Source organism: Cyprinodon tularosa, unplaced genomic scaffold, assembly GCF_016077235.1.
Source record: "Cyprinodon tularosa strain WSP-4 unplaced genomic scaffold, ASM1607723v1 ctg246, whole genome shotgun sequence".
Taxonomy (NCBI): Eukaryota; Metazoa; Chordata; class Actinopteri; order Cyprinodontiformes; family Cyprinodontidae; genus Cyprinodon; species Cyprinodon tularosa.
The window spans coordinates 2,319,133-2,332,825 of record NW_024038913.1 but is presented as its reverse complement, the minus strand read 5'-3'; the positions used below and the strand labels follow the sequence as shown (position 1 = coordinate 2,332,825).

Genomic DNA, 13,693 nt, shown 5'->3' with positions numbered 1-13,693 from the left:
CACTAAACAAATTGTGAATAAAAACTGAATGCAATTATGTGGAGGTGTCAAAAACAAATATTTTATTCAGAATAGAACACAAATCACAGATCAAAAGTTGAAACTGAGAGAATGTATCATTTTAAGGGAAGAATATGTTATTTCCAAATTTCATGGCGTCAACAAATTCCAAAAAAGTTGGGACAAGGCCATTTTTACCACTGTGTGGCATCCCCCCTTCTTCTAACAACACTCAACAGACGTCTGGGGACAGAGGAGACCAGTTTCTCAAGTTTAGAAATAGGAATGCTCTCCCATTCATGTCTAATACAGGCCTCTAACTGTTCAATCGTCTTGGGCCTTCTTTGTTGCACCTTCCTCTTTATGATGCGCCAAATGTTCTCTATAGGTGAAAGATCTGGACTGCAGGCTGGCCATTTCAGGACCCGGATCCTTCTCCTACGTAGCCATGATGTTGTGATTGCTGCAGAATGTGGTCTGGCATTATCTTGTTGAAAAATGCAGGGTCTTCCCTGAAACAGATGACGTCTAGATGGAAGCATATGTTGTTCTAGAACCTGAACATAGGTCTCTGCATTTATGATGCCTTTCCAGACATGCAAGCTGCCCATGCCACAAGCACTCATGCAACCCCATACCATCAGTGATGCAGGTTTCTGAACAGAGCGTTGATAACAGCTTGGGTTATCCTTGTCCTCTCTGGTCCGGATGACACGGCGTCCCAGTGTTCCATAAAGAACTTAAAATCATGACTCATCTGACCACAGAACAGTCTTCCATTTTGCCTCACTCCATTTTAAATGATCCCTGGCCCAGTGCAAACGCCTGAGCTTGTGGAGCTTGCTTAGAAATGGCTTCCTCTTTGCACTGTAGAGTTTCAGCTGGCAACGGCGGAAGGCACGGCGGATTGTGTTCACTGACAATGCTTTCTGGAAGTATTCCTGAGCCCATTCTGTTATTTCCTTGACAGTAGCATTCCTGTTTGAGGTGCAGTGACGTTTAAGGGCCCGGAGATCACGAGCATCAAGTAAAGTTTTACGGCCTTGACCCTTACGCACAGCGATTGTTCCAGATTCTCTGAATCTTTTGATGATGTTATGCACGGTTGATGATGATAACTTAAAAGTCTTTGCTATTTTACGCTGGGCAACACCATTCTGGTATTGCTGCACTATCTTTCTGCGCAGCAATGGTGGAATAGGTGATCCTCTTACCATCTTGGCTTCAGAGAGACACTGACACTCTGAGAGGCTCTTTTTATACCCAGTCCTGTTGTCAATTGACCTGATTAGTGTTAGTTTGTCTTCCAGCTGTTCCTTATTTGTTCAATATCCTTTTCCCAGCCACTTATTGCTACTTGTCCCAACTTTTTTGGGATCTGTAGACACTGGGAAATTTTGAATCAACATATTTTTCCTTGAAAATGTTACATTTACTCAGATTAAACTTTTGAGCTGTCATCTTTGTTCTATTACGAATAAAATATGGATATTTGCCATCTTCACATCATTGCATTCAGTTTTTATTCACAATTTGTTTAGTGTCCCAACTTTTTTGGAATCCGGTTTGTACAAACTCATATATTTCAGATGTTTATTTTGTTTAATTTTGATGATTACAAATGACAACAAATGAAAATCTCAAATTCATCATATCAGAAAATTAGAATATTGTGAAAAGGTTCAAAATTGATGGCCCCTGGTGCCACACTCTAATCAGCTAATTAACTCAAACCACCTGCAAAAGCCTTTAAATGGTCTTTCAGTCTAGTTCTATAGGCTACACAATCATGGGGAAGACTGCTGACTTGACAGTTGTCCAAAAGACGACCATCGACACCTTGCACAAGGAGGGCAAGACACAAAAGGTCATCGCTAAAGAGGCTGGCTGTTCACAGAGCTCAGTGTCCAAGCACATTAATAGAGAGGCGAAGGGAAGGAAAAGATGTGGTCGAAAAAAGTGTACAAGCAAGAGAGATAACCGCACCCTGGAGAGGATTGTGAAACAAAACCCATTCAAAAATGTGGGGGAGATTCACAAAGAGTGGACTGCAGCTGGAGTGAGTGCTTCAAGAACCACCACACACAGACGTATGAAAGACATGGGTTTCTGCTGTCGCATTCCTTGTGTCAAGCCACTCTTGAACCACAGACAGCGTCAGAAGCGTCTTGCCTGGGCTAAAGAGAAACAGGACTGGACTGCTGGTGAGTGGTCCAAAGTCATGTTCTCTGATGAAAGTAAATTTTGCATTTCCTTTGGAAATCAAGGTCCCAGAGTCTGGAGGAAAAGAAGAGAGGCACTTCATCCACGTTGCTTGAAGTCCAGTGTAAAGTTTCCACAGTCAGTGATGGTTTGGGGTGCCATGTCATCTGCTGGTGTTGGTCCATTGTGTTTTCTGAGGTCCAGGGTCAACGCAGCCACATACCAGGAAGTTTTAGAGCACTTCATGCTTCCTGCAGCTGACCAACTTTTTGGAGATGCAGATTTCATTTTCCAACAGGACTTGGCACCTGCACACAGTGCCAAAGCTACCAGTACCTGGTTGAAGGACCATGGTATCCCTGTTCTTAATTGGCCAGCAAACTCTCCTGACCTTAACCCCATAGAAAATCTATGGGGTATTGTGAAGAAGAAGATGCAATACACCAGACCCAACAATTCAGAAGAGCTAAAAGCCACTATTAGAGCAACCTGGGCTATCATAACACCTGAGCAGTGCCACAGACTGATCGACTCCATGCCACGCCGCATTGCTGCAGTAATACAGGCCAAAGGAGGCCCAACTAAATACTGAGTGCTGTACATGCTCATACTTTTCATGTTCATACTTTTCAGTTGGCCAACATTTCTATAAATCCTTTGTTTTTATTGGTCTTCAGTAATATTCTAATTTTCTGATATGATGAATTTGAGATTTTCATTTGTTGTCATTTGTAATCATCAAAATTAAACAAAATAAACATCTGAAATATATGAGTTTGTATGTAATGTATGAATATAATATACAAGTTTCACTTTTTAAATGGAATTACTGAAATCAATCTACTTTTTCATGATATTCTAATTTTATGACCAGCACCTGTACATGTTCTACATTTTCTTTTTCTCCACATCCTTCACATTTATTATTAATTTTTATCCCTATTGAATATAAATATCCACTCTTAATCTTAACGTTATTACTTCCTCCCTTCTGTTTCTTTCATTAATGATTCTATTTAATACTGATTTTTGTACCTTATATAATCCTCTCCCTTTATTATCTTCGTTCCATCTCTCTTGCCATTTTTCCATTTATTTACTCTGAATAAGTGATTTACCTTCCCCTTTCCCAAAAGGAATTGTAATCATAATTGTTCCCTCTAAAGCCCCTTTTTGCTAACATATCTGCTTTTTCATTGCCTTTTACACCTTCATGTGCTGAAACCCAACATAACAAAATGTCAATGCCCCCATATATAATCTAAATAGACTGTGCTGGATTTCTAATACTAAATATTTTCTATCATTTCCTTCTCCCTGTCTGGTCTATCCTCCTCTACCCACTGTAAGCTTAGTATAATTACCACCATTTCTGCTTTGAAAACAGATAGTTGATCTGATATTCTTTTAGAAATATAAATTTTAAACTCTGGTATCTATATATTCCTATTCCCACATATCCTTTTAAATTCTTAGAACCATCTGAATATATTTTAAGGTAGTTATAATATGAGTTTCTTAAATATATATCAGTCTTTATCCCTATAGCGCCAATTAGACCATCAATTCTCAACCTAAGGGTCCAGGCCCCAGTTGAGGTCGTGAGATGATTTCTGGGGTCACCAAATCATTATGGGAAACAAATAAATAATGTAGCTTCCGAGTGGACATTGGAAGGACAGTGAGCAGTTGGTCTCAAAACAAGCATTTTATTACTCAAATCCAGTTGCTGTTGGCCGTAACTAGGCTTCAACAAAGAAACTGTCCGCTAAGGTCACAGTATTTAAGAGAAAGCTGGAGTGGTGGGCTGTGTGAGTGGATGGGGGAAATGTTGAGAACTTATGGAGTTATGACATAACCATTCAAACTATCAAGCAAATGATTGCCCCTCCTCAGGAGCCTGCTTGATAGTTTCAATAAGTACTTCCCGAATAATGACTTGCTATAAAAGAACGACTGGATAGGCCTTTCACCCCCTTTCCCCTGTCATCAGAGCAGCAGAATGCCCTGCTCAATGTCGCCTCTGATCCCGAATCAGACCGTTTTCTCATAAAGCATGCTGGAAGCGTTCTGGTTGTCAGTAGCAACAGAGTATGCAGGTCTCTCAAAAGCTGTAACTCGTCTACTGTTTCCATTTGCATCCATATATTTGTCTGAAAAGACCTTTTCTGTGCTGACATACATGAAAAACAAATGCATATCATGACTCCTAGGATCTGAGAGTGGCTGTTTCTAACATAAAGCCATGCATGCAGCTGCTCTGTTCAAACACGTAGGCCCAGCCGTCACATTAAATAGCTACAGAAAAACATCTCTGCTTTTGACAGGAAATATATATATTTTTTATATTTAAGCTCTCAGAAACATAGATGTTTAAAGTTAAACATGGTCAGTTTCCTTATGTGTTTTGTGTAAGTGCGGCACACACGTCACTTTGACCATTGACGGTCTGTTCTGGAAGTTATCCTCTTGATGCTGCTTTGTTTTTTAGAAAATCAAAGTGTGCTTCAAAATAAGAGGATAAAGAGACTAACAGCTGAAGTGAGTTGAAGCTTTTCTGATTATGCATACAACATACATAAAACTGATCTGGCATATTGGGTTCAAATAGTGCTATTTATGTCTCTGTTAGGTGTATATGTTAAAATATTAACCTCCCTTCCCCAAATTTCTACATACAGCACAGTATGAAGACACGGACAGCATTTGAGAGCCTTAAGTCTTTTTGTATCTGATCCAACAAGCTTAGCTCGCCTATCTATGGGTAGTGTTGCATCTTTTTCTTTGCAGTAATTAGGCAAAATACATTTTTTGTATTACTTTATTAAGCTTGCAAAAGCCTCACTTATTTTCGTTGTCCCATAACACTGTTGTATGTAAAAATTTGGTGAAAGGACTTTAATTATTTAACATAAGCCTCTAACATACAAACCTTACATATACACCTTACTTAGACATAAACACATAACATAGACATTAGCATATATAATTGTGCTTGACAGTTTACATACCCTTCTTTTAAAGACACAAAACAAACAGCTGTCAGTAAAAAAGAAATTGGAAAAAATTAATTCATAGATATAATAAAAAATTGGAATTATGAAATTGATTTTGTATATATAAAAAATAAATACAAGAAGTAAACAAGCCTGATGGAACTCCTGAACTAGAAATCCCTGAAATCAGGTGAATATTGTAAGTACAGTTTAATATAATACAAATATGGAAGTAGTTGTGTCTTAAATGAATGAAAGTAGTTAATTTAAATGGTTAGTGAGTCAGGTTTATCACATGTAATGTTTGGATCATTAAAAAGTTTTATCTGCTCATGATAATACAGATGAATTGAAAGCTTCCATTAAGGCAACCTGTGCTCATTGACTATGATTCAGCAAAAGTAGCAGCAAAGACGTATTGAACGCATTTACTATAAATCTGTATGTTGACTTTTTTTTTTATAGTTTTTGTTGATTAGGCTGATTTTCGGGTTTTTATCACCTGTAAACCACAGTAATCAGAAAAAAAAATTATTAAAAGAAAAAACCCTTTTAATATATGACGGAAAAATCTGAGTTTTATTCAAATTTTTCAGTTAACTTTTCAAATGTTAAATTTATTTAAAGGCATATAATAAAATACATAACTATGATCCTACAATAAATTCTTATAAATAGCTTTACACATAAAACCATAATCACATTTCCTTTTATCTTATTTAACAAAAAATCCAGGACTGGTGAAAATGTTGGGTTGTTTTGCACTCTGTTATTCCAAACTAAAAGAATAAACTATTAAATGGTTTGTTTGATACTTTAATCCTGATAAATGCATTTCTCTAATAAAAAGATGAGAAACAAGTTAAACTAATCTTGTTTTCCTACTGTGGTTTTAAATCTAGTTTGATTCCTCTTCTCTCAATGAGGTTTTCAAAAAAATAACAAAACTGGAATAAAAGTACTGTATGTAGTTCAAGCAGAAATTCAGTCATTTTCCTCTTTTTATTTGGAATGTTTTATTTTAAAAAAAAGGCAATGATGCTAATCTAAACAACTGAACCAAACAGGAATCATTTTAAAAGTTAACGTCTGCTCCATATCAAATGTCAATAAGATCTTTATTTTGTTCAATAACAGTAGCTCTCCCCTGTTAAAAAGACAGAGACAATTCACAAACAAGTAAATGAGTCAAATAACTCATGATCGTTTTATTTCATTAAATAAATTTTATTTCCTTTTTAAGAATAACTGAAGAAAAGTGTTAGCAATTTCTGTACATTTTTTTTTTATTTTCCCTTGGATTTGCTGAAAATGTTGATCAACAGGGCTGACAAATTTTATGCTGCCACATAGTGCACTTTTAATCTAAAAACAAGATGGTTAGTCCACAGGCATCTGTCAGTTTCCTTCCAATAGCTTCCCATCAGTTCCTCAAGCCTCGCTTTAGACTCCAGTTTGATTTTACGTCGGCTCTTCCTCTCCAGTATTGTCAAAAAGAGGCACATTAGAAATACTGCCATTTTCCAAGGACTGTGTCTTTGATTGCATCAACAAACTGTGCAGGCACCCAGTAAACCCAATACTGAGACGCTTCCGTTGGACCCAACTGAAAAGCCTGCAGAAGAGGAAGATAAACCGGTAAGTTAACTGGTTGTGTGTGTGGGATGGATACAAAGACATATGACACCTTTTGTTTCGGTCTTCAGAGGAAGAGAAGAAAAACTTTAAAGGAAAATGTGACAAAGCACAGTATGTTTACAGTCAATCAGGGTCCTTATCAGGCCCAAGATAAGTACATGGTGGTGCTAAAAAGAACAAAACATCCAAGTTGTAGAATGATCCATGGACTGACATATCCCTTTGTGATTTTCTGGTACAGAACAGAATTTATTGTTTTATAAGTTACAGCAAAGTCTCCAGGTCCTGAAGCAGTTAAGCAACCCCAGACCATCTTATCTCATTTGACTGTCAACTCAATGTTCTGTTTTCTGAAATGCTGCATTAGTTTTACTCCACATGATCATAACAGGATGCACACACTCCCTAAGTCTCACTCCAGTCACACCAGACAAGTCCAATGTGCATGGAAAAGTCACCAAGACCTTTTTAAGATCTTTTTTGGATTTTTTTTAAATTCAGAGAAGAAGTATTTGTCTCCAGACAGTTAGTTAGTCCTTAGATCTGCAGTGATCTAATTGTTGAGATGCTGATCTTGGGAGAAAATGTTTGTTGACTGGAAAGTCCTAGAAAGGGTTGTAGTTGACTGGACTACCAATGTCTTAATTAAGCAATGATACCTTTTGCAGACAGAACTATCCTCTGATTTGTTGTTGAATTAGATTATTTAGACCATGGCCTGCTGTGTGTAGTCTGGAGAGCTTTTTTCCTCCTAATAAATAAAATAGTCATTTATCTTTGATACAACAAGTAGTCTGATAACCTGAAACAATTGGAGGAGAAAATACAAAAGATGTGTTACAGCACGAAATGCTGGAAAGCACCCTGCACACATCCATGTGTGCGTTACACATGTGACAGCTTTTCTGTTTTGATGTTACTAAATATTTATAGTAGCTGAATAACACACGTCTAATGTCTGTATTATATACGCTGCACCTAAATTAGGTTCAAGTTCTAATTTCACACACCTAAAGTCTCCTGTCTTCAAGTAAATAACAGGAAATGTCATTGTGTGTCAAATCAATCATCAGTACTATCAGATGGTCAAGACACAGACTTTAGGGGATCAAAACAAAGGATATATTAGTGGTAATTTAATCATTTAAAGTCACACTGGCTGTGTAGGACTTTTAATCTCTGATCCCATTTTTTCCCATGTCGCACTGACTGTGTATAGAGAAGCTCCGACTAGGCAGGGCGAGCTGATCTGTGCAGATTTTTTTTTTCCACTTATGTCTCTGTCCCATATACATGTAAACAATTTCCCACATTCTACAGTGACTTATGAAAAGTTGGGCCCATCAAAAAAAAAAGAAAGAATTAAAAACAAAAAAACAACCGCCGCAGCTAGAAAGTAAAATTCCCACTTTATGAGTCTGCGCAGCATCTCTTAAACATGAAGGTAGAGAATTTTTATACCCCTATATTAAAGACATAATGGAAACCATGCTTTAAGAAAAAGAAAACGTAGCAATAAAGGCTGCAGGGCGGTTTATATGCTGACTGATATATTGAGAGGTGATTATCAGAGAGAGATCTCTGCTTTTTGTGAGGCTCAAAGAGGATCACTATTTTACTATATCTGTTTTCTGTCCTCCTGAAGTTTGTTGACTTTTTTTTCCAAAGAGCGTGATAAGCTGGGCTTTCCTGTACTATCACTACTTTATCCATTTGCTGTTCTCTTGAACTCTCATCATGGGTAAATTATTTAATTTTTTTAAAGTTTTGATTGTTTTTGCACAAGTCTGCCCCGCCTGCTATATACGCACTGTGCGACTCCAAACCTGTTTCCGTGCTATTAACAGATTTTAGTTTTTATTTTCCAACAAAGTGGATGTGTTTTACTTTGTAACTGCGTCTCTCTTCCTGTCAGCCCCACAAAATTGCCGCTGAATGGCTGAGAGTCTGACTAAAATAGTCAGAGCTACACAAGCCCCCTTGGAGAAACTCGTGTAAGGTGTGATCAAACCCATTGACATTGAATGAGAGCTAAATGCCCCATTCTCGATGCAGACGATTTTCTCTCGGATCAGATGCAAAATCGGATTGGGTGTGTTCAGGGCTTCAGTGGAAAAGCTCTTCAAGTGATCGGTGAGAGCGCAGATCTATGCTGTCATGGTTGCCAGTAGACCAAAGTTATGCTGAGGTGAGGGTGGGGACGGCTGCTGACGGCCAGACAGTCCCAATTCACAGCTGATCACTTCCAGTCGTCATTGTTTTTGCGGCCTTTGAAGGACCTTGTCTGTGTGGGTGGGGTCCTTTGAAGGAAAGCCTTCCCTGAATTGGGACTTTGCAGCATCTGTTGTAAACTTCCATCTTTAAAAACACTGTGCTGCTTACGTCATGCATCCTGACACTGATCAGACACTGATCAACAGTCTGTATAATGTCTAAACCAGATTATTAAACGGAAAAAATTACATTTACTTCGCTAAACTGAATCAGACCCACTAAACAAGCTGTTCTTTTCACTAGCAAATCATTTAAACACAAAGCTGAACTATTCTGGTTCCCTAATATGAAATGATTCAATATTTCTGCACTGGAAGAACAACCATGTGATGATTTAGATCAGGCTGTGATAGAACTGCACTGATACTGTCATACATATCCAAAGATGGTTAAACTTAGGAGGAATAATCGTGTTATAATCAATTATACTGTTAAAGTGTTCAGTCAAATGCAACTGATAACTGAACTATGGTAGTTTAGTAAATCCTCAGTCATTCATGCACAGATATGAGGCGTCATGGTTCGCTCTGAGCCGAGTCGTCACAGCATAATGAGCCCTGTCTGCGATTTATAAAACAAATTCTGGGGTTTATAATTTCCATATGTGCAAAGCTATGAGATATTTGTCTTTGACATGACTATTTATCATATGACTCACTACCCCCCCACCCCCCAAAAAACCCCTCTTCTCTATAAAAGACCAAAAATTATAAACCAATCACTTTGTTCTACAAACCCCCTAAGGCTCACCTTTGTCTTATAAAATACAGCCCAGCTGCACTAATCTGCACCCTTTTCTCTAAGTAAATATAACAACGTGACTCCTAAACCTTCCTGAGCAGTATACCACAAATACACATCTGCTAGCTCTGGGCATTATATAAGTAATTTCAAATATCTGACGTATAGTAAGAATAGCAGTTACCATCATGTGGTAGTCCTCATGGCCTTCGATGGGTTCGGATACTACATTTTTAATGGAGCCCATTGGAACTTTCTCTGTTCTCTCTGAAAGTGAGAAATGGTTATGAATCCATAACATATCCGGCATCTCTGTGCTGCTGAGACCTCAGTGTTAAACCATGACTTCACCTTTTGTTCCGATCCACAGCTGATCTTGCTCCAGTTTGAATGTGAGTCGTACTTTTCCTCCGGATTTGTTAAACATCCCAGATAAAGGCACTGTTGGTAGTCGCTCCTGTTGGTGCGACAAATGAGCCGTCAATGCCTCGAAAGTTGATTTAGAAGAAGAAATAAATGCTGGACAGCTGTAGCTAAGATCGCCTCTCACCTTTGTTCCTTTGATAGCTGGCATTATATCCTCTGGTTTACCTTTGTCCAGTACTTTCCTGTGTTGCTGAAACACATTTTGTAGGTTAAACACAAGGATTTTTTTTTGAGATATTTAACAGTACTCTAAAGTGTTGTAGAAAAATCTTACCTTTTGCCTGCATAAAGGCTCTTTCTTGTTTTCCTCTGCTTTAACTTCCTGCTGAATGACCTCTTTTGGTGTGTTAACAGCTAATACATCATTTATTGTTGATCCTACCACCATTATTTTTGACCCGTTTGTAACCTTAATGTCACGTAGCGTCTTGTCCTCTGAAAGCATTCCTTTGTACATCACTTTCTGCATTGCTGGTGGAAGACCTAAAAATAGAGATAGCTCCTTCAGTTCTTTTCTAACCGGATCTATTTTATCAAATCCTATAAAAGTAATCTAAAGAATCGTAAACCCCTACCAGTGAGAGCGTGGATCCTCTCTTTAAGTTTGGCTCCGGTGCTATCGACAGGAATTTTCAGATCGTATTTGTTCTTGTTCCAGATGATCTTCAAGTCCACCGTCTCCTGCTTGTCGTCAGCGTCGTCGCCATTGCTAATACTAGAGTCCTGAGTTGTAGCATTCCCTGCCTCAGTTTGAGACGTAGCGTCTGCATCGGCCTTCTCAGCAGTTTCACCGAGTGTCTCAGCTTCTTTTGGCTTCGCCTCAGTGTCCATTATGGCTCCTTCACTACCTGCAAAAGCATTTGGTTTACACTGATTGAAATGTTTCAGAAATAGCCTTTCCTTTCTAAAATGCAAATGAATAGCACACATTAATGACAACTAGTGCTTTAGAATGGAAAAAAAGATTACTAATGTAAAGTAAAAATAGTGTTATGATCAAATTTTAAGAATAACATTTTCTTCTTAGTAGAATAATTCTAATACTGGAACATATTTGGAATTTCTGGAATTATAAACAAGGTAAAAAAAATAAAAATAAAATAAATATATATATAATTCTTGTGATTAACATTGAACTCCAACTAAAAAATATTTGCAAATCCAAACATCTGATCACTATCTAGGGCTTAACAATTTTGCCAAAAATTCAAAATGTGATTATTTTTCCACCAATATTGCTATTAAGATTTTGTTTCAATCTTTTCCCTACAATAACCCCAAGCTTGTAGACGTTTCACTGCAGGCTTTCAGTTTTGAAAGGTTGCTTTAAAGGAGTCCATTGTTGCTGGATTTTGGTGCAACCTTTTTGTGAAAAAGTGCTTACTTCTACTCGCATGCACGGATCTGCATGGTAACTGCAACTCTCTCGACCTTTCTGCGTAGTTGAAATTCCACTTTAAGCATTTTACTGCTACCTAAGGAGCTGGAGTGACAAATTTAAGGTTTTAATCATGCTAAATGTAACAGGACTAAAATTGAATTAGATTGCAAATGCAATTATTTTCCAAGCACCATCTATATCTATATTAGAAAATATAAGCGAATGCAGTTACTATGTGCTGTAAGTAAGGTACTAAATTACCCTGTATTACAAGAGGTAAAATGCCTTTCTAGACCAAAGAGAGTGGTACATAAATATCGCCCAATTAACTGGGAATTCTACAAAAGAGTAGCATTTTGGAAGATTCAGAAAATTTTTGATATTATCAGTCATTAAAGCAGGTCGATGTGGCCTCCAGGTTGGTAAGAAATGTCCTGTGGCAACGCCTCTTTTTTTATATAAGAAAGCTCAGAATGGAAAGACCACAACTGCAAAAATACCTGAGAGCCAATTAACAAACCAACCAGAAGCATTACAATATTTACAAAACGTTATAAACACGTTAAGCATATTGTTCTCAAAATGTAGTTAAGCATTTGAAAATGAATACAGCTATACTATTTAGCAACATTTAAACACCAGTGCTGGCCTGGTGTTTAGATCAGTGCGCTTGTACTCTGAGAGGGTTGCAAGTACCCGGATCGATCCCTGCAGCCTTCACTTTGGGTCCATGAGCAAAACAATTTGACCACAAACCAGAGCTGCTCTAAACGAAATGTATTTTTGTTTACACTTTTGTATACAAAATAAATCTGTCTAAGTCAAACTGCTTCCAGGATGCCGCACAATGGCAGACCACTGCTCCCCAAGGAGATGGGTTAAATGCAGAGATACAATGGCGTAAATATCGGTAGGCAGAGACTGCAGTTGCTTAGGGGCCCCCGACCTATTAGGGGCCCCGTCACTGTCTCCTGGTAGGCCCCATTCGCAATTGTGGACTAGGACGTCTGAGTTGTACTTTGTATGGGGCCCTCCCAGATAATGTTGCTAACGGGCCTATTGTCAATAAAGTTCTTCTACTATTATCATTATTATTATTTTGACTTTTTTCTTAACTAACTCACCTGAACCACTGACCTCCAGGTCAGATGCTGATTCTAGGCATAGTTTACTGCCTTTAATCAAATAAAATACTATAAACGTTCTGTTAAAATTCTCATTATTTTCCTTACACTTTAAATTTCTCCTAAAATGATCATTTAATGATTCCTATACTTTCCATTCAATATATTTTCTAAATTGTCATTTAGTACAAACGTATTACTAGATTACATGGTCTCCATTTCAGTAGAGGTGTGCATAGTCTCCAATCCTCATGCTAATCTGGACATTTGGGTGAACTTTCTAGCACTTTCTATCGCTCTTTTTTATTCAAAATCCACAGAATGTTTTTTTTATGTCAGGAAAGAGATTAGATTAGGGAGAAAAAATCTAAACAAACAACGGATGGAGAGCTGAAGACATTTTTTTTTTTAAACAAAACAACCCGAACAGTTAATTTTAAATTAGCTGCTGCTTCTTATTACACTCCGGTACTTTTGTTAACCATCCTTGATACTGTATTTATTTAATAAAGATAATTTAGAGCTTTAAAGCTAAAACTTGCGAATGCTTCCAACTTTAACGACAGTTGTCTTAAAATGTAGATGAACGTAACTGATGTTAGCAATCATTAACACTGGCTAGCTGTACCATCTCCTCAACATTTTTACGAAAAAAAAAAAACAACGTAGCAAAGACACGAACATTTACATCACAGCATATTAACCAAAGCACACGTCAAAGACTACATTAAAGACGTGTGGAATTTTACTGCTACTTAATAAAGTTTGACTGAAAATATTCCGTGTATTTTCGCTAAATGTTCTCTCTACCCACCGTCCTGCGTCGCCATGATGATTGTGTACAATCTGTCGGTTTGTGGCAAAGAGGAAACAGGAAGCAGGATGACTCCGACACTGAAACACAAGGCGAA

General features: G+C 37.7%; 1 protein-coding gene across 1 annotated transcript; it reads right to left on the bottom strand.

Annotated features, from left to right (window-relative positions):
• Positions 1-6,341: 6,341 nt before the first annotated feature.
• On the bottom strand, positions 6,342-13,693 carry ubfd1 (ubiquitin family domain containing 1). The gene is made up of 7 exons (XM_038287898.1): positions 13,597-13,693; positions 10,853-11,125; positions 10,552-10,760; positions 10,402-10,467; positions 10,203-10,308; positions 10,036-10,118; positions 6,342-6,813 (listed from the first exon to the last, which is right to left on the bottom strand). The coding sequence occupies exons 1-7, from the start codon at positions 13,610-13,612 to the stop codon at positions 6,703-6,705; spliced, it is 864 nt and encodes a 287-aa protein (XP_038143826.1). The 5' UTR covers positions 13,613-13,693; the 3' UTR covers positions 6,342-6,702.